Source organism: Gopherus evgoodei, chromosome 10 (genome assembly GCF_007399415.2).
Source record: "Gopherus evgoodei ecotype Sinaloan lineage chromosome 10, rGopEvg1_v1.p, whole genome shotgun sequence".
Lineage (NCBI taxonomy): Eukaryota > Metazoa > Chordata > Testudines > Testudinidae > Gopherus > Gopherus evgoodei.
Window position 1 is genome coordinate 39,664,081 of NC_044331.1, and position 22,934 is coordinate 39,687,014.

Sequence of the window (22,934 nt, forward strand, 5' to 3'; positions counted from 1 at the left end):
AACAAGACTGAACACAAGGATTAGTCGTCAGTTGTCATTGTCCTAGCTCCAATAAGGAGTTTATTTCAGCTAAGGATCTGCCTCCTAAGATGTCCATGGACCTTAATACTCTACCTGGATGAAGGTCATCATGACATTTGGGACAGGCTTAGGTTCCAGTTTAGCAAAGATCTTAAGCACAAGTATAACTTTAGGAACATGGGTGGTCCTGACCCCTTCAACTTTTGGCTATCTGTTATAAGAAGGCATTAAGAGAATACACCTTAGTAGCATCCGAAGAGGAATTCAGTAGAGAGCCCCAACTATCATGCATCACCCCCAAAAGCAGTTACACCTGTGTGAACAAGCCAGGCTACCCTGGCATGTTTGTTGTGATTCTACAGGTGAGGGTAATGGAGCTAGTTAACAGACGAGCAAGACAAATCAATACAGATTAGTTAGATAGAAGCTATATTGTGTCCCATTTATCTTATCATATGGCCCCTAAGGGTAAAAATTCAAATGGGATCTCCCCTTTCCCTCATCCAATGTCCAGAGGTAACTCTGAACTCTGGATTGGGAAGCGCTGCTTAACCTGGAAGTGCTCACACCTCTTGTGTTTCATTAACAGGCCGTACAGGGGCGTCATGTCCACCTTCTTTCCATTAGAGACGCTGAACTCCAGCTGCTGCAGCAGAGTGGTCAGGAAGAGAAAGACCTCCCATCTGGCAATGGTCTCACCAATGCACCTCCTCTTCCCCAGGCCAAAGACCAGCACCTTCTCACCATCCGCCTTGTTTACTTCAGTCCCTCCGGCATGGAGGAAACGCTCTGGGTCGAACTTAGATGGTTCTTTCCAAAGCTTCCTAGAATAGCAAGAGCAAAGCTTCTGAAACTTCCGTTCTACCATTGCCTGGAGAGGGGATGCTGGAGAGCAGGGAATTCAATTTGGATGGGAGTCAGGAACAGCTTCAGAACTGGACCTAGGACCAGCTGCTATCCACACACCTTTCTCACTCAAGAATGCCTTTTCCATTTAAAATAGCCATCAGAAGGCATTGGGACAAGATAACCTCTGCCGTAAGGCCTTGATGTTACTGATTGGCTTTTGCACTGAGCCTGAGGGGTTAGATCCCTTATAAACATGTTCTTAATTCTCTCTGAAGTTACAGTTAATGTTCTCATTATCCACTAATGTCTAATCCTTTTCTGAATCCTGCTAAGCCCTTGACCTCACTAGCATCTTGTGGCAATGCTTTCCACAGGTCAAAGTTGTGTATTCCACAGATTATAAGGCCAGAAGGAACTGTCGTGGTCATCTAGTCTGATGTCCTTTATAACAAAGGCCCTAGAACTTCCCTGAATCCATTCCTGTTTGAACTACAGCAGATCTTACAGACAAACATCCCATCTTGATTTATAAATTGCCAGTGATGGAGAATCTACCACAAGACTTGGGAAATTGTTCAAATGATTAATTACCCTGACCATTAAAATTTGCACGTGACTTCTAGTCTGAATGCATCTTGTTTCAGCTTCCAGCCATTGGATCTCGTTGTGCTTTTGTCTGACAGATTGGAGAGCCCTCTATTGTTAAATTTCTGCTCCCCAGGTAGGTACTTGCAGGTTGTGATCAAGTCCTCTGATCAGTTTTAAATTTGCTGCTTTCTGATGCTATGGAATATCCCCTTCCTCCTTTATTATAAGAGGGTAAATAGAAGCACTCTGTACCAATCATTATTTTGTATGCTCTATCACGTCCCCTTCCTATTCAGCTGCCCACTCAACTAAGTAGCCCCAGTTTTCTCAGTCTCTCTCCATGCACAAATCTTTCTAACCCTCTAACCTTTTCCATTAGCTGTTTCTGGACCCTTTTCATCCCTGCTCTGTCCTTTTGGAGATGGGGTGACCAGACCTGGACACAGTATTCCAGGGGAGAGGGTGTCACTGATGTACAGAAGAGCAGTATAATCATCCCAATGTTTTCTACATGGGGAAACTAACGGGAATAATTGCCATTAGCTATACCAAAGTCACTATAGGCCAATAGTTATTCCATTATACCAGTCAATTTCCACATGTAGACAAGCTTTCAGTGTTTTTCCCGATCTCATTCCCTATGCACCCTAACATTCTGGTTGCCTTTTTCACCTCCGTTGCACGCTGAGCAGAGGCTTCCATTGAGCTGTCTGCAGTGACTCCCAAGTCTTTTCCCTGTCTCACAAGAGATTTCTTCCTGATCCTTTCATCAGCAAAGACTAGGGTGCAAATCAGGCATACAGATCCAGCAGATCCAGGGAGAAGCTTGATGGGGACCAGGGCCATTTACGTGGAGTCTGTGGCCTCATCAGCCCACTCAGTGCTCCTTGGCAGCTCAATTCCAATGCTCCACACACTCCCCCCTCCCCTGCCTGGCCATCTCTGTGTCTTCCCACAGCAGAAATTCCCAGTCCTGTGGAGAATGGGGAAAGCACAGAAATATAGCCAGGGCCATCTCATCTAGGTTTGGGTTTTTTGATACAATGGGGCAGGGAACATTCCTTTTTGTGTGCTTGGAAAGTGGCTAGTACATCATGAATGACACCACACAAACAGAGCATCATTCTGATCTGTTTGTCCAAGTGCCAACTGCCAACCAGTCATACTGAAGGTACATGGTAGTGACATGTTCTATGTGACTAAATGGGGACTGGTACATTGATCTGGATGGATTGCACACTATTACCCTAAGAGACTCTGCATATACTTACTCATCATGATTGACTTGCCATTGGTTGACAAATACACAGAGGTCCTTCGGGATGTAGTAGCCATTCAGTACTGTGTCTCTTGTTGTGCTGAAGGACGAGAGTGAGATTCTTAAGTTTAAAAAGCTGCCTCTGTGTTCTCATTTCAATCAATTCCTGGGCCCAGTTAAATCAGGATTGGGCCCAGAGGAGATCATTTTCATAAGCATTATTGTTCTTTCTAAGCGCTGGGATTTGCCTGTCTCACACTGTGAGGACCATCAATGGAGCGACAAGCTGAATAAAAGTACCACTCAATGTGTTATGCCCCTACATCTCCTCTGCATCCATAGTACTTACCAGTGAGGAATGGTGAAGGGCAAGAAGGAGGAATGTCTGAACATCTCTAAGATAAAGGCTTCTGTGTAAGGCACCATGGGCCGGTCTGAGAGTCTGGGTCTCCTCTCTCTGCCAATGATCTGATCTACAGGTTATAAAGAGGAGGAAAAGAACGGTTGGAATCCAGCCTTCTAGAGAAATGCATTTTAACTCTGTGACTGAAAACATATAAATACCTAATTCTTCCTGAATCTTCTTCTGAATGTCTGGATAAGTCACAAGATACATAAGGCTCCAGGACAAAGCTGTTGTCACAGTGTCAAAACCTGGACAGACAGAGGGGAAAGACAGATACTAACTAGATGAAGACAACTCAAGGGAAAAATACAAGCCCCGGACTTTAGAATGTCATCAGATTTTCCTTGCTTGCACACCAGTTTTGTCCAATTCAGAAAGCTGTGACAAGAAAGTTCCTAGTTAAGAGTTTTTACACTTGATCCACTCTGTGCGTAGTGATGCTGATTTGTCACTGTGCTATTTCAGTTCTATACTGGTGTAACCTCTATGAAATCAATGGGGTTTCCCCAGTGTAATTTAGTGATGAGTCAGGACCAGTACTGGTAAATAGAGATACATAACTGTCTTTTGGGAGATTCATTTTCCCTGAGCACTGTCTTTCTATAAACTCTTCCTCGAATAGTAGGAAGCCTCTTGGGGTCATTGCTGGTAAGTGTCAGGGTGAAAAAACTAATGTGATTTGTTTTCTGCTACTGAGAGCGTCTGGATGGAGTGTTCTTATGGAGGGAATGTGGCAGAGCTCTGACCTTGCTCCCATGGATCCTGCGCTTCTAGGCAGTTTATGCTAGCCTCAGTGGCTCACTGTGACCCTCCACGTAGCCCTTCTCTCTCTAAGGCCAGGGTCACAGTCTACTGAGCCCTTTTCATCATATCAGCAGGACTTTAATTAGAGTCAGGTGGTCACATTAACTTAATTGCCTCACCTGACTCTTTACAGGTTAATTAGAGTCAGGAGTTCTTATTAGCCTGGAGCAGCCCCTGCTCTGGTCAGTTAGGGAACAGAAAACTGTTAATCCAGTGACCAGAATATCTACCTTCTGCTATTCTGCTGTACCCAACTGGCCTGGGTCTATCACATATCCCTCCCCCCTGCTCAACACCAAGGGGCTGGGCAGCTTGGGATGCCAGACAGTGTACATGTGATAAGCCATCGCATTGCCATGTGACTCCCTGCTCTGTGCTCTATGCAGAACTGGAAAGGTTGGAGGGATAAGAACCACCTGATTACCCCTTGTGTTCTTTTCCTTGTTCCATTGCATCCATTGAAGAGGGGCATGGTCATTCACAAGGATAAATTTGCGCCCCAGCAGGTAGTAACGCAACTTTTCCATGGCCCATTTTACCGCGAGGCACTCTATCTCTACTACTGCATATTTTTGTTCCCTCAGAAGGAGTTTCCTACTGAGGTAGAGAGCTGGGTGTTCCTCCTCCCCAACCATCTGCGACAGGAAGGCCCCTAACCCTACCTCGGATGCATCTGTCTGTAGGATGAAGACCTTGTTGAAATCTGGGGCTATCAATACAGGGTTACTGCAGAGGGCCGTCCGTAGGTCCGCGAATGCCCTCTCTGCTGCATCGGACCATCTGACTGGTTCAGGACCATGGGTCTTCACTAAGTCCGTTAGGGGACTTGCCCTTGTAGCAAAATGGGGGATGAAACTCCGGTAATACCCCACCATCTTAGGAATGTTCGGACCTGCTTCTTATGACTTGGCTGAGGCCAATTTTGGATGGCCTCTAACTTATTCAGTTGGGGTTTTACCAGACCTTTTCCTACCACGTAGCCAAGATATTTGGCCTCTGTGAACTCTACAGCACACTTAAGAGGGTTTGCCATAAGGACATCTCCGCCAGAAGGTATCAAGGAACACCCCCACTTTTTCCAAGTGGGTCTCCCAGTCTGGGGTATGAATCACCATGTCAGCCAAGTAGGCCACAGCATAACTGGTATGGGGGGTGTAATAACTTGTCCATGAGGCGCTGAAAGGTAGCTGGAGCCCCATGTAGTCCAAAGAGAAGGACCATATATTGGAAGAGATCCTCTGGGTAGAAAACACTGTCTTTTCCTTTGCATCTTTGGCTAGGGGAATCTGCCAGTAACCCCCTTTTGTCAAGTCTAAGGTTGTCAGTACCGGGCATTCCCCAGACAGTCCACTAGTTCGTCTATGCAGGGGTATAGGTAGGCATCAGACTGGGATATCTTGTTCAGTGGAAGGAAGTGGTTGCAGAACTTTGTGGTGCCATCAGGTTTGGACACCAAACACTACGGGGCTGGACCACTGACTGTGGGATTCTTTGATTACCTCCATCTCCAGCATTTTCCTGACTTCAGCTTTTATTTCCTCACTTTTGGCTGCCTGGCACCCAGTATGGACTCATAGTTACTCTAGCCCCAGGGTTTGTGATGATGTAGTAATATGTCCCAGTTGTGCGACCCAGCTTTGTCGAGAATACATCTTGATATTGGGCCAATCATCTCAGTTACCTCTTTCTTCTGGGCTGTCGTTAGATCAGGAGACACTCTCACCTATTCAGGATTTTGTTCCCTGGGTGCAGCTCTTCTTGATCACTGTGCATGCCTCTCATGCATGCCATGGTTTCAGAAGGTTGACATGATATGTCTGCTCTACTTTTTGATGTCCTGGTTGTCGCACCTTGTAATTTACTTTTCCTATGGGTTCAACTATTTCAACTATTTCGTAGGGCCCTTTCCACTGGACCAACAGCTTACTTTCAGCCAGGGATACCAGTACCATTACTCAGTCACCGGTTTGAAACTGATGAAGCTTGGCTTGACAGTTGTAGTACGTTCTCTGGGCCTCATGGGCCTTCTCTAGGTGATCCCTCACTTTGGGAGTGACCCGGGCTATCCGGTCCCTCATCGATAGTACATGTTCTATTACGTTCTTCCTCTCAGTGGGTTTCTCCTCCCAAATTTCTTTGGCTATGTCCAGATGCCTTGTGGGTTGCGTCCATACAACAGCTCAAAGGGGGAGAAATCCAGTGGAAGCTTGGGGGACCTCACGGATGGCAAACATGAGGTTCGGTAGTAGGTTTGTCCCAATCTTTCCCATCCTTGCTTACCACCTTTCTTATCATGGGCCTTGAGGGTTTGGTTAAATCTTTCCACCAGACCATCAGTTTGTGATGGTAACCAAGGTCCGCAGGGTCTAGACATGGAGCAGGAAACACAAGTCCTTCACCAACTTGGACACAAATGGTGTTCCCTGGTCTGTGAGGATTTCTTTTGGTAGCCCTACCCGGGCAAAGATTGCCACAAATTCTTTGGGAATGCTCTTGGAAGCTGTGTTTCATAAGGGGACAGCTTCTGGGTACCTGGTTGCATAGTCTAAGATGACAAGCACATACTGGTGGCCTCGGGTTGTTTTCTCTAGCAGCTCCACAAGATCCATGGCAATCCGCTTGAATGGAACTTCGATGATTGGCAGGAGTACCAGAGGAACTCTTAGATGTGGACAAGGGCTGTGCAGTTGACATTCGGGGCAAGAGGCACAGTACCGCCAGATGTCTTCATGTACCCACAGCCAGAAGAACCTGCGTAAGATTCGCGCCTGGGTTTTCTCCACTCCCAAGTATCCTCCAAAAAGGTGACTGTGAGCGGGGCTTAATATTGCCTTCTGGTGTTTCTGGGGGACTAGAAGCTGGTGTACCTCTTGCTCCTGCATTTGCATGACCTGATATAGGAGATTCCTCTTGATCATAAAATAAGGTCCTGGCCCCTGGGCCTTTCCCTCTATGGTACCCATCTATCTCAGCCACCTCCTTCCTGGCGTTCTCGTACCTTGAGTCTTCCACCTGATCCCATCCAAAAGTCTCTGTCTCTGGGCTTAACAGCGTGAACTCTGAGGGATTTGCCTCTGCCCTCTCGGCTGGCTCCGTGAGGTTGGGGTTGGAAGTGGTCTCTGCCCCCTCCTCTGTCTCTGGACCCTCTCCTTCAGTTGCCCGTGTACGTCTGCCTATACAGGCGACAATCTGTCCTTGTTTCAGGATTCAGGTACCCAAGGCCTTGGCCACCCTTCTTTCTCCTTTGGTCTTCCTGCCTTTCCCTGAGACAGAGAATAGCTTCTGGGACATTTCTGCGAAAAATGAGAGGTGACATTTCTGCCATGGAAGCCTCCTGAAAGTTCAGGGAGCTCCTCTCCCTCTAATTCCTCCGGTGGGAGCAAGTTTCCAAACCCAGGGAAATCTCTACCTATGAGCACGGGGTATGGGAGGTTTGGGACTACCCCTGCTTTCACCCCGGTGACATTTCCCTGAATTTCAATTTTTACTGGTATGATGGAGTAGTAGCTAACAGTCCCATGGACACAGGGTTAATCCTGTAGCTTGGCCTGCATTAACTGGCTGCGCTTTCACTAATTTACCCGAAATTAGGGTGATAGCACTCCCCGAGTCTACGAGTGCCATGGTTTCTACCCCATTCAACTTTACCTGCCTTGTATATTTATGTGGGGTGACTGCGACCCCTACAATATTGAGTAGGCTGCATGGGTCTGCCCTGTTCCCCAGGTTACACTGCATTGGCTTTATGACATTGGGGCACTGGAAAGCTATGTGCCCCAACTCCCCGCACCTATAACACCTATAATTGATCCTAGTCACTCCCCAATCACATGGGTTAGGGGGTTTAGTCCCAGGGTTCCCCCCACTCAGGCCTTCCCCTTCCTCGTGGGTTCCCGACTGGTTTTTGACCTCTCTCTTCTTCCACCTAGGACTTCCTGGGGGTTTGGCCACCCAAACCTCCATGGTCGGGGTCGAGTGTTGCTTCGTGAGGGGCCTTCCTTGCGTAGTTGGGTTTATTCCCTGGCTGTTATCCATTTTTCCATCAATGTGATCATTTCATCATAGATGGATGGATCGTTCTGGCAGACCCATTTGCAGAGATCTGGCGGCAGTCCCCGCATGTAATGGTCCATGACCAAAGTCTCTAAAATCTCCTCTGGGCTGCATGCCTCAGGCCGTAACCACTTCTGAGCAAGGTGTATGAGATCGAAAAGTTGGGACCATGGAGGTTTGTTCTCCCTGTATTTCCACTCCTGAACCTCTGGGCTCATACTGCTGCTGTCACCCCCGAATCATGCTAGAATCTCTGCCGTCAGCAGGGAATAGTGAGCAGCATCCTTAGTGGGCAGCTCAAAGTAGGTCTTCTGGGCCTCTCTGCACAAGAAAGGGGTGAGAATGCTGGCCCATGCTCCAGGGGCCATGCTTCACGCTGTGCAGTCCTTTCAAATGAGAGGAGATACGCCTCTATATCATCGTCTGCCATCATCTTTGGCAGACAACCGGTGGCCCTCAGGGTTCACTTCTCATTGGACTCCCGGGCCTGGGTTGTGAGGATCTTCAGCTGGTCCACAACCTCGCGCAGGAGGGCTCGATCTTGGGTCACCTGGCTCATTAATAATTGGTTGGTTTCCTGTTGTAACCTCATGGACTTCTGTTGTGTCATCGCCTGAGCCCAGGACGCCTCCTGCTGGGCCGCTGTGGCTTGCACCAGCACTCTCATCACCTCCTCCATGGTGGTACAAATGAAAACACCCACAACCAAAAACCCCAGTGCACTTTTTTTTTTCAGTAAAAACCTCTTTGTTCCGCCATGCTGTGAACAATCATGATCCCACTGCTAACACCAGTTGTGGCAAAGCTCTGACCTTGCTCCCGTGGGTCCTGCGCTTCTAGGCGGTTTATGCTAGCCTCAGTGGCTCACTGTGACCCTCCACGTAGCCCTTTTCTCTCTAGGGCCAGGGTCACAGTCTACTGAGCCCTTTTCGTCATATCAGCAGGACCTTAATTAGAGTCAGGTGGTCACATTAACTTAATGGCCTCACCTGACTCTTTGCAGGTTAATTAGAGTCAGGTGTTCTCATTAGCCTGGAGCAGCCCATGCTCTGGTCAGTCAGGGAACAGAAAACGGTTAATTCAGTGGCCAGTATATCTGCCTTCTGCTATTCTGCTGTACCCAGCTGGCCTGGGTCTATCACAGGAACAAAAAAGGGCTAATATTTATCAGAGTTAATTAGAATGCAAAAATAGAAAGTGGTTTCAGATTTAAAAGTCTGAATTGGAATGTTCTTACCGGCTCCAAAGAGGTCATTGATCAGGTTGACAATTTATTTCCTTCGGGAGCTGAATGTTGGCATTGGCTTCCACTTTATTCTGCTGACTTTGTTCAATCAGGAGTCCGTGATGTCTCTAATGTTGTCCTGAAAGAGGAAAGTCCAGAAGAAGATGGCATGAAATTCCAGACCAAAGGGTAGGTAAACTGAGAGGTAACAAAGAGCAATCTACTATGGAAGAGACGCTGTGCTGAAAAGTTCTGTATCCCCATGTCACAGAAGTGCAAGTAAATTCCAGTCATGACAGGAATAGGAGGTCAGGAAAATATTTTCTTCCCCTACAGTCAGTAGGTAACATTTCACTGAGCAATAAACATAAGGAGATGAGAATATACAGCTTGAAAGTGCAAGATGTCAGAATGATCCTCTTCTTGGAAAATACAAGACAAACATGCTAAACAAATTAACTCTCAATATGTGCCTAGGAAGAGAAACTTATTGGTATAGAAACTAGGGTAATTTGTGTCCTAAGAGGGTCCTACATAGGTAAGATGAAGATTCATTTGTAAAATTCATAGAGGTAATAAAGTGCTATTTTGGCTAGACAGGTTGGCAAAAAAGCAGCATAACTTTTCACCCTGCACCTTTCCAGACTTTTATTTAGGGTAGATGCTGGAACCAACAGGCTAGTGGTGTCAGTGCACCATTGCTCTCTATTGATTGACATCAGTACTGTTCAACAGTGTGTCATAGGTACTAGCCCTGTGTTGCTAATAGCTAATGGATATTCTTCTTTAGCTCAGTTGGTAGGGACCTGGGTATTTGGACAAGGATATCAATTCTATCCCACTCTTTCTTTGAAGTTTGAATGGCCATCACAGAAACACCGGTGAGTGTTTAATTGCTACAGGACAGTCTGCTGCAAGAGGAAAAGTAACTTGCAGATGCTGAAGGGCACAGTACAGAAGCTCATCTCAGGTGTGAGCGAATTCCACCCCCCCAGGCTCTTACCTTCTCAAAGCTCTCGTAGTGCTCTTTGACAATGTCCTGCAGGAGCCTGAGGAACCTTTTGTTGAATTCCATAAATTTCTTCATGGTGCTGTTGGGGAGATACTGGAGCACTGGGATGAAATCCACTGCATTGCCAGAGGAAGCCACAACTTCAAATTGATCCTCACATTCACTATGCTGAGCAGCTCCTGGTCATCATGGTCATAAACGCTTGCCAAAGCATATGGCAACAGATGACATTGGCCACAGAGACCACCATGTACCGATAGGGGTCCAAACCTCTTCTTCTCCTCCATCAGTTGCAGGAACTTTCTTACTAGGTAGTCAGCTTCTTTGGAGACGTGCTCCTCAAGGAGGCAGGTGGATGAAGAGTTGGGGCTGGGTGAGACAGAGAAGGTCTTCAGGGCATTCTGGGCCAACTTCCTGCGAGCTCTCCACACCTCTCCTGAATCAGTGCTGAAGGTCAAGCTCTGGCCATCTGCAATATGGCGAAAGCTGTAGAGATCAGGGCGCCCCATGAAGTCCTCCCCTTGCTTCACCAGGGCTTGTTTGATGGTGTCCAACCCACTCAGCACCAGCACAGGTCTGGTGCCGATCTGTATCTGCATCACATCTCCATAGGTCTGGCTCATCTGAGTCAAGGTCAGTGTGGATTGCTCCCCAGCTCCAGCACGTTGCCTATCAGGGGGTAACCCCTTGGTCCTGGGAGCCTCTTCAGCCCCTTGGGGTATCTGCTTCCGGAAGGATCTGATGACTATGAATGTCAGACAGAAGACAGCAGAGGCAATAAGGATCTCAATGACTGAGATAATGCCCTGGCTTCCCACCAGTGACATTGCAGCCTTCATCTTCAAGGGCCTAAGAAGCCTGAGAAAATTAAAACAAAGGGAGGGTGTTGGGTGTCTCACTTCCTCAGGTTGCTATGGAAATGCTAGCCTTAGGCCTCAAGTGGGCCAGACTCCACACAGGGGCCATGACACACTCAGGCCTCCTTGCATTAGAACTTTGAGGGATCCCTTCTTCATAAATCCTTCCCGTAGGTTGGCCATTAACAGGGATCCAGCCCTTTGACCATAGAGCCTCTTACCTGCTGGGACATTTTTTCTACACTAGTTCCAAAAGCACAGGACAGGAGTCAGGAGATCTGGGTCCAAATCTTGGTTCTGCCACAAACTTCCTGGGGAACCTAAGGCAAGTCACTTCATCCCATTGTGACTCTGCTTCCCATTGGCAAAATGGGAATAATCATACTTATTACCTCGGTGTTTGTGGAGCTAAATTTATTACGAAATGTTTATGATGCTCTTAGGGATTGGCAGGTAGAAAGAACTCAAGAACTGCAGGGACTTGACGTGCCAATTACAGTTTCACTTTCTTCTTTGTGGAGTTGATTGGTTTACTGCGGGCCTGCCATGGAATGAAGAGAAATTGACAGGGCAGTTTGAAATACACAGGACCTGTCAGCATTATCTCAACCCTGGGACAAGTGGGGGATCAATCTATTGTTCTATCATTATCCTCTCTGGCCACTGATTGTTAGGAATCGGGACATAGACAGCCTGGCCTAGGGGTCAGAGTCAGGAGCTGAGCCAATGATCAGAGCAGAGATTAACAGGCAATGATCAGGAGCGGGACATAGGGGCAGGAACCAGAGATGAGGCTGGAACAGGAGCAAAGGCAGGAATCGGGCGCAAGGGCAGGAGCCAAGGACAATACGGGAGTGGAGCAAGGTTGGATGCGATTGCAGGGGAGAAGGGCAGGAGCATGGTCCAATGCAGGTGCAACAAGGAGTCTGCATAGTTTCTCAGACAATCCACCCATCATGGACCGATTCGGTTCCTCCTGATACTGGAGGAGGGGCACAATGTAAAGGGAGGTGTCACTTGAGGCCCCGGTGTCGCCTCCAGAGGAACTTCCAGGCCCACCTCCCTGGGCCACAGTGACCATTCCCGCTTGCTCCTGGGAAGCTGGGGCCACAGGAGTGGGGAGCATCTGGACCTGGCTGGGGTGGGGCCAGCCCAGGAGACTCACAGCACCAGTGTGCCCTGGAAGCTCACAGACGCCTCAGCAGGGGCAGGACAGGGCACAGGCAATGCTCCGACCTCCAGCTGAGCAGAAGCCAGGAATCTGTTCCCAGCACCTTCCCCAGCAACCCGTGTGCCCAGTCTGGCGACCACTGTGCTCTCCTCACCCACCAGAGTTACCTGCAGGGGGGCAAGAGGCTCGGTCCTTCTTCCACTGCACCTCCCACAGGCAAGTTTAGGACTCACTCAGCCACTCTCCCTGGCACCAGGCCTGTGTGGGGGAGTGGAAGGGATGGGCTGCTGCCAAGTCCACAGCTGAGTTCTCACAGAGCCACAGCACTGGACAGAGCAGTGACCCAGAGCCACCACCTTCAGCCAGGTGTGATAATTGACTCCATCCCACCCCTTCCACTCCCTGTCCGGGCCCAGCTGCCAGGAACAGGGGCCGAGCGTGCCAGGGGACAGGCACAGCAGGAGAAGGACAGAGCCCCTCTCCCCCGGCAGGCTAAGCAGAAATCTGCGGGAGCAGGGAAGGGCCACTTGACCTCACACACCCCACCATCTGCATATGTCACCTAGACAGCCAGCTCACTGCCTGGCTTAAGTAGTGGATGTGAGCCAGTCAGGTGATCCAGTGTCTGTCTTGGGAGTCCTATAGGACTTCCTGTGGGGCCTGACTTTGCAGGAGCAGTAAGGGGCTACTTGTCTGTCTCTCTTCTGTGGTGGTGATCAGGGCCAGTGCAGATGTTTCGCACCTAGGTGAAACTTCCCTTGCTCCTTCCCCGCTTCCCCACCCTGAGGCGCCCCCCCGCAGCAGCTCCCACCCCTCCACCCTGAGGCACCTCACCAAGCCCGGCACTGAGAACGAGCATCCCAAGCACGCCATGGCTGCTTCACTTCGCCCGCCTCCCAGGCTTGCGGTGCAATCACTTAGGCGCCGCAAGCCTGGGAGGCGGGAGAAGTGAGCAGCCGCGCTGTGCTCGGGGTGGAGGCGGGCAGGGGTGAGCTGGGGCAGGGAGTTCCCCTGCGTGCTGCCCCCCTCCTTACTTGCTGCGCAGCCATCCCTGCATCTCCCCCGCCCCAGCTCCTTCTGCCTAAATGCCGGCGGCACCGGGGTGGCCCGAGATCCAGCCGCAGCAGTCGCTGCCAAGAAAATGGCACGCCCCAATACCAGTGTCCTAGGCGACCGCCTAGGGTCACCTAAATGGTTGCACCAGCCCTGGTGGTGATGCTGCCGTGTCTGTAACCCAGGGCTTTCCCTGAGCCTCGGTCCTAGCCCCTCTAACAGCAGAATGCTCAGCTCCTTCCATTGATTGCCCTTAACGAGTTGGGGCCAGAACCTCATCTGGGATAAATCAGTTCAGCTTAATCGATTTAAAGGAGCTAGCCCAGGATCTGGCCCTAACATTTACCCCCAGTGCTACAGGAGATACAACAGGTATTCCTAGAGCCAGGGTGCAACTGGGGGGCTTTGACATAGCACTGCACGCCTGAAACGGAGATCCTACCTGGAGTCTCACTGACTGGTCTCTTTAGCCTTCTCCCAGCTTTGAGGGGGACACCTGACAGCAGGGCTGTTTGCTGAGGGAAAACCCAGAGCTCAGCTAGGGCCCCCAGGGTTTTATGTTGTCTCTGGTCACTGTAGTATCTGAATGCCCTAAAGCCAGTATCAAAGTCTCCACTGGATTTAATGGCGTCTCTGGCACTTCTCTCTTTCCAGAGTAAAAACTCTGCTTGGAGTAAGTTTTTTATGTATATTTTTGGCAGGAGTTTGGTGGTAGAAGGGGATGTCAGTGTGCGGGTCACTCAGAGCGTGGAAAGCCATTCTCAAAGAGGAAGGTTTTGCAGCATTTCCTATAGGTAAGGGCACGTAGAATTTTGTCAGGGACGTTTTTAATAAAAGTCCTGGACAGGTCACTGCAATAAACAAAACATCAGGGAACCCTGCCCTGCCCCTGACTTTACTAAAACATCCCTGACAAACTTGCGAGGATCTGTCACCCCGCCCCACCTGCAGCGGCTGAGAGCTGCAGGGAGCCCATTGCCCGAAAGCTGGGGAGCCCCCTGCTGCTCTGCGGGGCTGAGAGCTGCGGGGAGCCCATTGCCCAGGGGCTGGGAATCTCCCTGCTGCTCTGTGGGCCTGGGAGCTGTGGGGAGCCCATTGCCCAGTGGCTGGGGAGCCCCCTGTTGCTCTGCGGGGAGCTCTCTGCCAGCGCTGAGCAGGCTCCGGGTCCCTCTGCTGCCCCAGTTGGTGAGTTCCAGTGACTTCCGAGCCTGAGCGGGGGGCAGGGGACCCTCCCCCAGCTGTCCAGCAGTGGTGGGTGGCAGGACCCCCGCAACTGACCGGCTGCCGCCGTCTGGGGCAATCCCTAAGCTGCCCAGTCGCCATCGATGGCAGCCCCCCAGCTCCTAGCTTTGGCAGCAGAGGGATCCTGGAACGGCTTAGCGGGGGGGAGCTCCCCAGCCGCAGAAAGCAGCCCCTGCCAGAGGCAGAGGGACCCCGGAGCTGCTGCAGAGCTGGCAGGGGCTCCCTGCAGCGCCAGCTCTGCAGGCGGCAGGGGAAACCCCACCCACGCACTTAGGCAATGGGGTCCCTGCAGCTCTCAGCCCCGCAGGGCAGCAGGAGGACCCCACCCAGCCACTAGGCATGGGGTTCCCGCAGCTCCCCAGCCGCTGCAGGGTGTGGGAGCTGGACCCTCCTCCCTCCCCATTTTGTCAGGAGTGTTCTTAGTAAAGTCAGGGATGGGGAGGGGCTCCCCTGATTTTTTATTTATTGCAGTGACCTGTCATGACTTTTACTAAAAATATCCCTGACAAAATCCTAGCCTGCCCTTACATAGATGATCAGGCTCCATTGGCCTGTTCTGTTCCTGGAAGTTTGTTCTATAGCCAGATCCCCTCAACCAAATGAAGCTACCTCTGAACTCAAGGACTGCAAGGACTTTGGGCCGGGATCCTGGTGAATTCCCTGAGGCGAGCTTGACAGAAGAAAGGAAAACTGTACCGTCGTCTTACCTGGGAAGGAGGATCCGATAAGAGGGAGAAGAGGAACCAAATCCACCTACCTGCCTGCCCTAGCTCTCCTGATATGGCCAACAAGAACACAGCTGGAGATGAAGTATGACACTGACACGTATCGATATACACAGTCTCTCTAGCTGGGAAAACACACCTCCCTTGGTAACTAACATCCATGTTTTCAAACTGTTTTTCTGGCAATGTAGCTGAAGAAAATTGTTAATGCCCAGGACCCAAAGGAGCTGGGGAATGAGGGGGGTTGGGGTGTGGGTGGGTGGCTCAGGGCTGGGGAGAGGGTTGGTGTGAGGTGTGCGGGGTGCGGCTGGGAATGAGTGGTTCAGGGTGTGGGAGGGGGTTCTGGGCAGAGGCAGGGGGTTGGGGTATGGGAGGGGGTCAGGGCTCTGGGCTGGGGGCTGGGGTGAGGGGTTTGGGGGTACAGGAAGGGGGCCTCCGGGGTGCCGAGCATGGGTGTCAAAACAGGTGGAACTAGCCTGCCTTAGCCGGGCAGCACCTCCGATGGGACTTTAAACGGCCCAGTAGGCGGTGCTGACCAGAGCCAACCACGACCCATTGTCTTCCATTCCATGATCCAATACTGAGTCCTGACCCCAAGTTTTAAACCACTGAGCCTATAATGGAGAGCACTTCAGATCCCATCACCCCACTGAAACTGTAACTCTACCTACCCTTTTGGCAGAGCGCATAGAACCAAAAGGTGGCCATTATACTGTTGAGTTCAAAGGGATCTTAATCGAAGTGTTTTCTGTGCCTAAATGGAGCTTGTAGTTCACTATTGGAATTAATGCTAATGATTTATTCTTTGCATTGCAGGAGCACCCACAGCTGTCATCCATGATCAGAGTCCCATTGCTCTAGTACAGAAAGACACAGCCCCTGCCTAAAGAGTTCACTAGTTTGAAACAAGACATGAATGTACCAGATGAGGGAATAGGGGGGAGGAAACATTAGTGGAGCCATGATGAAGATCACACTATTGCATAGACCAGACAGTACCTGAATCATAACAAGGTGCATTGGTCAAAAAATGCAGGAGGGAGAGAAATTGAAAATCAAATTAAACAAATAAATCCAAGAAAATGTTCTCCGCTTTGGTCAACATTTTGAAGCTGTTGAAATTTTTCAACAAGCTGAGTTGTTTGATCTCATGTAATCTCAGGGCTCCGTGAATCTCAATGACCCCGGCCATCTAAAATTGGCTAGTTCTTGAAGGTGGCCCAGGCTGAGAGGGTGAAGGAGGAAAGATTGTGACTCAGTCAGGGGAGGGTGTTTTGTGCCTGGAAGGAATTGCAGTGATATTTGTGAGACGAGTGGAGAAATGCCTGGGTGACCGGTGAGCCAATCCCATGAAAAGTGATGTTTTGTTGTGCAGAGCAGTGCACTGAACTGTATTGACTGATCTAGGATTGATTTCCTGCTGTCAGGACTAAAAGAAAAACCTATTTTACCTCCCTTGTGGAAAGATCCTGTCGACTCTATTATCAAATGATCTCCTCCCCATTGGTTTTGGATCATCCTCTAGAATTTATCCAACATAGATCTCTGCTAGAGAATTTTAGTGGCGGGGGGGGGGCAAGTCCCAAAAACCTATAGCAAGCTCTCTCTGTTAATTATATTGGTTTTTACAGGGATTTTATGGACTCTCTTAGATTGCTATAGAATCCTATTGGTTTCTTCCCTGTTAATTCTGATAGGGATTTGCATAAAGACAGGTCTCCTGAGTTCTGAGTAAGTTTTCTGTTTTGAAAGAGCCCCAGTTATTTAGGCTATTGGCTAATTACAGCCTTCACATATGTTCTATGAGCTGAACAGTTAGTGTTATTTTGACCTTGTTAGCAGAATACTGGCCAAGCTTTCCCAAAAGTGACTAGTGGTTTCGAATGGGCCCTGGTTTTGAGTGCCCTGGATGGCTGGTTTTCAGAGAGTGGGGGCGCAGCACTTTCTGAACATCAGACTCCCTTTTAAGAAGTCTCGGATTGGGCTCCTAGAAAAATGGGGAAGTCCCCAAAATTGCTTTGGAATGCCTGGACCAGCGATGCCACATACAACACATCTGAGAGAGAACCCTCCTGGATAGCCACGTCCCATCGTCCCCCACAAGCATTTAAAAACTAACTCTTGTTTTTTAATATATTGCAAGATAAGGGCTGTGTGAATCAGCCTGCGTACCTGGGAGTCCCGGAGGAGGATGGTGCTTAGGCTGGAGTTCCCACCTGTGGCTAGAAGTTCTTTGGTGAAGTGCAGTGAGGAGTCTCTCCCCAGTGTGTCTGGAACTCGCTGTTTCTGGACAGTGAAGTAGGTCTCCTGCCCAGCAGCTGAAGGATCAATTTCAGACAGCTTTCTATGCACCTCCCTGAACCTGGTTGGTCAACCATCCTCCTGTTGCACTGCAAAAGTATCCCCCAAGCCACCTGTCTTGGACTCCAGAATGATTAGCTACAAAATAATCAACAGTCTCCTCCTTGTGCTGGGCCTGATCCAGAGCCTATCAAGAGAAGTCAGCTGCGCATCGTTCCATTGACTTCAGTGGGCTGTGGGGCCAGACCATTAGTCGCATTGGCAGGGCCATGGCCACGCCTCCAGCTGACTAATGCATATTTCACCTTCAAAAAGCAAGGCTGGATGGCAGAGACTAGGGTGCATGTGGCACTGTGGTCGGGAGGACCAGAACATGCTCCTTTGCTCTCGCAGGATGTCCCCTGTCTCAGGCATATGGCCACACTGCCCATTGCCCAGCCAGCAGTTCTTTCAGTAAAGGAACTTCATTAAAAGACCATCTTCTCTGGATGTGGTTTTTTGAACTGATTCATGAAGAGTTTGCTCTCTCCCAACACAACGTTAGTGGCTATGGTGCGGAGGGCAGAGTGACATGTGGGGCGAGGGGGCAGCGAGGGGGGAAGCAAGGTCATGAGGGCAGAGACAGAGGGGCAGGACAGTCCAGAGGGGTTTGTGGTCTGCAATCAGGACAGGAGAGTGTAGCGTGTCAGGAGCCCATTCAGAAGCAGCCCTCCCCTGCCCCCGGATCAGTATCAGGTTAAAGATTGCCCAGGTTTGCGTGAGAAGCCATTTGGCTGAATTTCACCACTGTTTCACCTGCAGCCAAACAGGGTGAGTTTGGGAACAGAATGGGGGGAGAGTTCAAGGGGGACTGGGAGGTGGGGGCCAGAGCAGAGGCATTCGTTCCTCTGCAAGCACCTTTGACACATGGCAGGATGTGATATTGCGTGAGAAGGCAGCAGGGGCAGATAAGCAAGAGCTGCACTTTGGGAAAGTCCAGGGCAAGGTGCAACCAGCAGAAAGACCCTGACTCGTCCATGCCTTTCACACATGGAGTGAGAATCCACTGCAGACACAGAAGCAGAAGACGCCTACCTGACAAGTTCCTTATAAGAGAAGAAATTCTCCCAGAGCACAGGGGAGGTGTGTTGACTTTGCAGCCTTCAGCTCCATAGAGGGGCAACTTTCACCCCAGTCTCTGGGCTGACTCGCCCACTTTGTCTGATATGGCTCACTGAAACAGCCCCCTATGTAAATGCGTAGATGTAATGTGGGGACGGAGTGGGGGATTTCCCTGCCTGTTAGATATAAGATACTTGTAAACCCTGTAGCTAGTCCCCAAAAACTAGCTTCGACGCCTGGCCTTCTAAAAAATTGATTGGGCCAAGTGCTTGTGTTTTGGACCTGGAATCAGCTAGGGAAAGGTCAGCGGAGGGGAGAATGATATTGATTTTATTGTTGGAGAACTTAGAGAAAACACAGATGCGAGAACTGCAGCCTGTGAGTCAATTTCTCAGGAGCAGGCCTCTGGCTTTGAATGTCTCCATATTTTGGGTGCTCATCTTGAGCCATCTTGCAATTGATATTCAGAGGTAGAGTGTAAGGCAGTGGTCCCCAGACTGTAGGGGGAACATTAAGGGATGGGGACGGCGGTGCCCAGGCCAGCCCCCTCAGGGAGTGGGGAGGGAGCGCGCCCCAGCTCTGCTCCTGGCCCCTACTGTGGCCCTGCTCCTGTCCTGGCTCCTGGCTTCTGGCTCCCAGACGAGGCTCCTGTGTTCCCAGCCATGGCCCCACTCCCGTTCCTGGCTCCTGACCACATGGCTAAGTCCCTGGCCTCGACTCCCCACCATGGCTTTAGCCCACATTCAGCCCTGGCTCCCGACCACGTTCCGAGGGACCAGGTAGGGGGGGTGCATGAGCAAAAAATGTTTGGGGACCACTAGTGGAAGTGGTTTGGGGCAAGGACTGTCTGTGTTTGTACAGCGCCTAGCGCAGGAGGGGTCAAAGTCAGACTGGGACTCCTAGGTGCTACCAGCAATACAGTGCTGATCCCTGGCAGCTCAAATGACTCCAATTCAGTTCTTTTGGGGGGAAATCTGACCCAAGAATGGTCTTAACAAAATACAGATGGTTGTTTAAGGTTTCTGCTTGGTTATATCTCGCTGACTGAGCTTTTCCAAGGGGTACATGATAAGTTGTCCCCCCACAGGCAGCCAGATGTCCCCACAGGCACCCTGCCACAGTCCTTTCCCCCACCACACAACACTCCTAAGGGTCCTGCCAACACACCTCCCATACACTTTCAGGCTGAGAATCTCACAGGTGAAAGTCCCCCATTGCAACTGAGAACACTGCTGGCTCTGCCACCGTCCATCACTTTCGACTCTTCTCCAAACCCAATGTTCTTTCAAACGAAGGGCTCCTGTGTGTCCCCCCTATATCCCTACAGGAACCTCAAAGGCAGCACTAATGCAAACCACATTCACCCACATGAGCCTAATTAAAGTCCTCATGTCCCTCCTGGTTCATGCTCCCGACTCCTGGGACAGTGGCCACATGGCCTCTCTCCTGGGCCTTCACCCCGGCACTCCCAGAGACTGGCAAGAAATGCCCTCACTACCACTGTGCAGGCCTTAGCTGCCTTCAGCCTCTGTTCTCTCCCAGTTCTCTGCTCCTTATACAGAACATCGGCAACCCCTGGCCCTTTCTCTGGCCTGAGGTCCCAACACTCAGGCCTCCCTGTTCTGGCCTGATTCTCCTTCTCCCAGGCTCCCAAGCCTCTTTATATATCCCCTGGCCACAGGCGCTTCCCTGCCCCCTAGTCAGGTCTAGCCAGGGCACCCCTGTGCAGTCAGGAACCCAAATAGATTTTTGACGTTTGCGCTTACCCCCAGGAGTCTGAGTAACATGGAGGTCGAGGCTCCACAGATGTTCTTTCTGCAAAGATCATAGGACTATAGTCAGTGAAGGAAACAGAGCCCAAGGGCGAAGAATGTTTTGATGGCCCATAGGGCTTAAGAGATTGCTGCTCAAATGTGTGATGGTCATGGCCAGGCCTCAGCAGCAGCACCTAAGATAACAGGTAACCAGGTCTGTAATGGGAATCAAAGCAGAATTGCCTGAGTAGCCAGTGCAAGGGAAACTTTCACAAGGCCCCTCTCTTGTCCATGTCAAGGGCAGAGATGTGTGTGGGTGATGGGGCTTCCCAATCCCACACAGCGACTCAGGGAGGGAAGAAGAAGTGCTGGGCCCCTCAGCTGCTCCAAAGCGGGGTTCTCTGACAATCAAGCAGGGAAGGAGAGTGGAGAGGCTGGTCGAAGGGAGGAAGCCAGTTTGCAGCTTCTGGGGAAAAAGCAATCCCCAGGAGAGGGTCTGGACCAGGGGTAAGACCCAACCAAAAGGTTAGGGGTCTGCCCCTTTTCCTGTCCTCCACTCCCTGCTGAGGGAGGATGTCAGGGCATAGGAAGAGATCTGGGGAATGCTTGTTCTGTTGGACTGAGCTGCTGGAAAGTCTAGCTGTGGGGATAGCAGGCTTGTGACCACTGCCCCAGACTGATAGAGAGAGCAGGGAGGTAGGAAACAGCCCAGGCTGGTGGTCAGCTGCAGTGACCAAGGCCCTCCAGGCCTCTCCCGCTTGGGCCCTGGGCTGAGACCCAGTGGAGAGAGAAGGGTGAGGGACCTACCTCCCTTTCTGTACAGGAGAACTCTGGAGCACTGGGAATTGATGGGCCAGGGCCTGCCCCCCAGGCCAGCTGGCCTCTGAGTGAAACCCGCCACAGGGTGTCAAAGTTTCTCAGAGACCTCAGTTCACTTTCTGCCCAGGCCCCAGCTCAGACTCAGGTTAACGACTGACCTGGTTTGCGTGAGAAGCTGTTTGGCTGAGTTTCCCCATCTGCTCCCTGGCAAAGGGTGCGTGTGGAGGGGAGGAGGAGCAGCAGGAGGTGAGCTGGAGAGATAGGGGAGGTGAAAGGGGCAGCACAGGGAGAGGGCAGAAGAGTTCATTCCTCCAACAACCATGCCTGAAATGTGGTAGGGCTGGCCAGAGGGTGAGAAGGGAGCAGGGACAGATTAGCAACAGCTACCCAGAGGGGAGGCCCAGGACAATGTACAGCCTGCAGAAAGCCCTTGACCATCCCCTACCCTTGCTCTTGGTAGGCACTATTAATCTCTCCATGTCTTCAGTGGGCTTCCACTAGGGCTGGATTTCCCTTGCTCAAGCATGGGGAAATTCTGGCCCCACTGAAGTCAACCGCAAAGCTCTAGGGCCTGGATTTCCCTCTCCATGCACAGAATAGCAGAACATTCTGTTATTTTCATTTCCCTTAGTGAAGGAATTACAGGAGGCATGTGGGGCTTGGACTTTTCAGCTTCTAATCACATATTTTAAAAATCTCATTTGTTCCAAACACCCTCTTGTTTCCATGCAGCTCTGTGTGCTTGGGATCCGCTTCCATCCGTGGGGCCTGATCCTCCAGTCCCTGCCCCAGGTATGAGGGGCTCGTGACAAATCCAGTGAAATAAGTGAGAATTTGACTGAGTGAGGGCTGAGTAAAAACTGCCTCAGGATTTGGCCTAATAATGATCATTAATACCAACGAATACATGAGTTGGCACTTGTGATTTCTTGAAGGCAAAGGAAGAATTGAAAGGAGAGAAAAGCCAGGATGAAATTCAATGCACTATTTCAATAGAAATATTTTCACTTGGTCTAGTTGCAAAATGTGGCCCTGATCCTGCATTGGGATTTACTAGCACAGCCTGCTGGGATTCTACGCAGCAGATCCCCAGGCAGGGGGTGTATTTTTAAGCAAGGCGGATAGATGGCACCAGGCCCACAGGAAGAATGAAAGCAAAAAAAACCAAACAAACAAGGAGAGAGGTGGGAGAATGACAGCCTAGGGGCTGTTATTTCCCAAGAGAGAAAAAGTGACTGGAGAGTCTGGAAGGGGCATAAGCAGGGAGCTGGAAAGAGGTGTGTATTCCAGTGCCTTTGCCTCTTAGTGCCCTAGGGGATTTGCAGGGCCAGCTGCCAGCTCCTTGGGAGGTGAAAAGGCAGCTTCTTAATGTAGCTACCTGACATTGGGGGAGAGTGTGAGAAATGGTGGAGATGATTGAACTTTCTGGACAAACCTGCAATGTCCTGATTATTTATGCAATTGCAGAGATCTTAAAGGGCCAGTTGACTCTCAAGGGCAAGCCAAACTAACTGAAAAGCCAAAAATGATCCAAAAATCAGAGACAGAAACTTCAAAAGAGGAGGCAAGGGATAATGGACCCAAGTCTGCAGCCTTTACTCACCTAAGAAGTCCCATGGAAGTCCATTCAACTACTCTGATGAGTAAGGACTTTGGGATTAAGGAGAGGGACAGACAGGTAACTCTGTCTTATGA

The 22,934-nt window shown here is 50.4% G+C and overlaps 1 protein-coding gene across 1 annotated transcript; it reads right to left on the minus strand.

The window, feature by feature from the left end:
• Nucleotides 1-520: 520 nt before the first annotated feature.
• On the minus strand, nucleotides 521-11,055 carry LOC115658817 (cytochrome P450 1A5-like). Its single transcript, XM_030578268.1, is given in 14 exon segments — nucleotides 521-845; nucleotides 2,730-2,816; nucleotides 3,066-3,189; nucleotides 3,281-3,370; nucleotides 9,217-9,250; nucleotides 9,252-9,319; nucleotides 9,322-9,343; nucleotides 10,208-10,371; nucleotides 10,374-10,413; nucleotides 10,415-10,435; nucleotides 10,437-10,481; nucleotides 10,483-10,853; nucleotides 10,856-10,934; nucleotides 10,936-11,055. Coding segments are annotated over 14 exon segments (1,590 nt in total).
• Nucleotides 11,056-22,934: the final 11,879 nt, after the last annotated feature.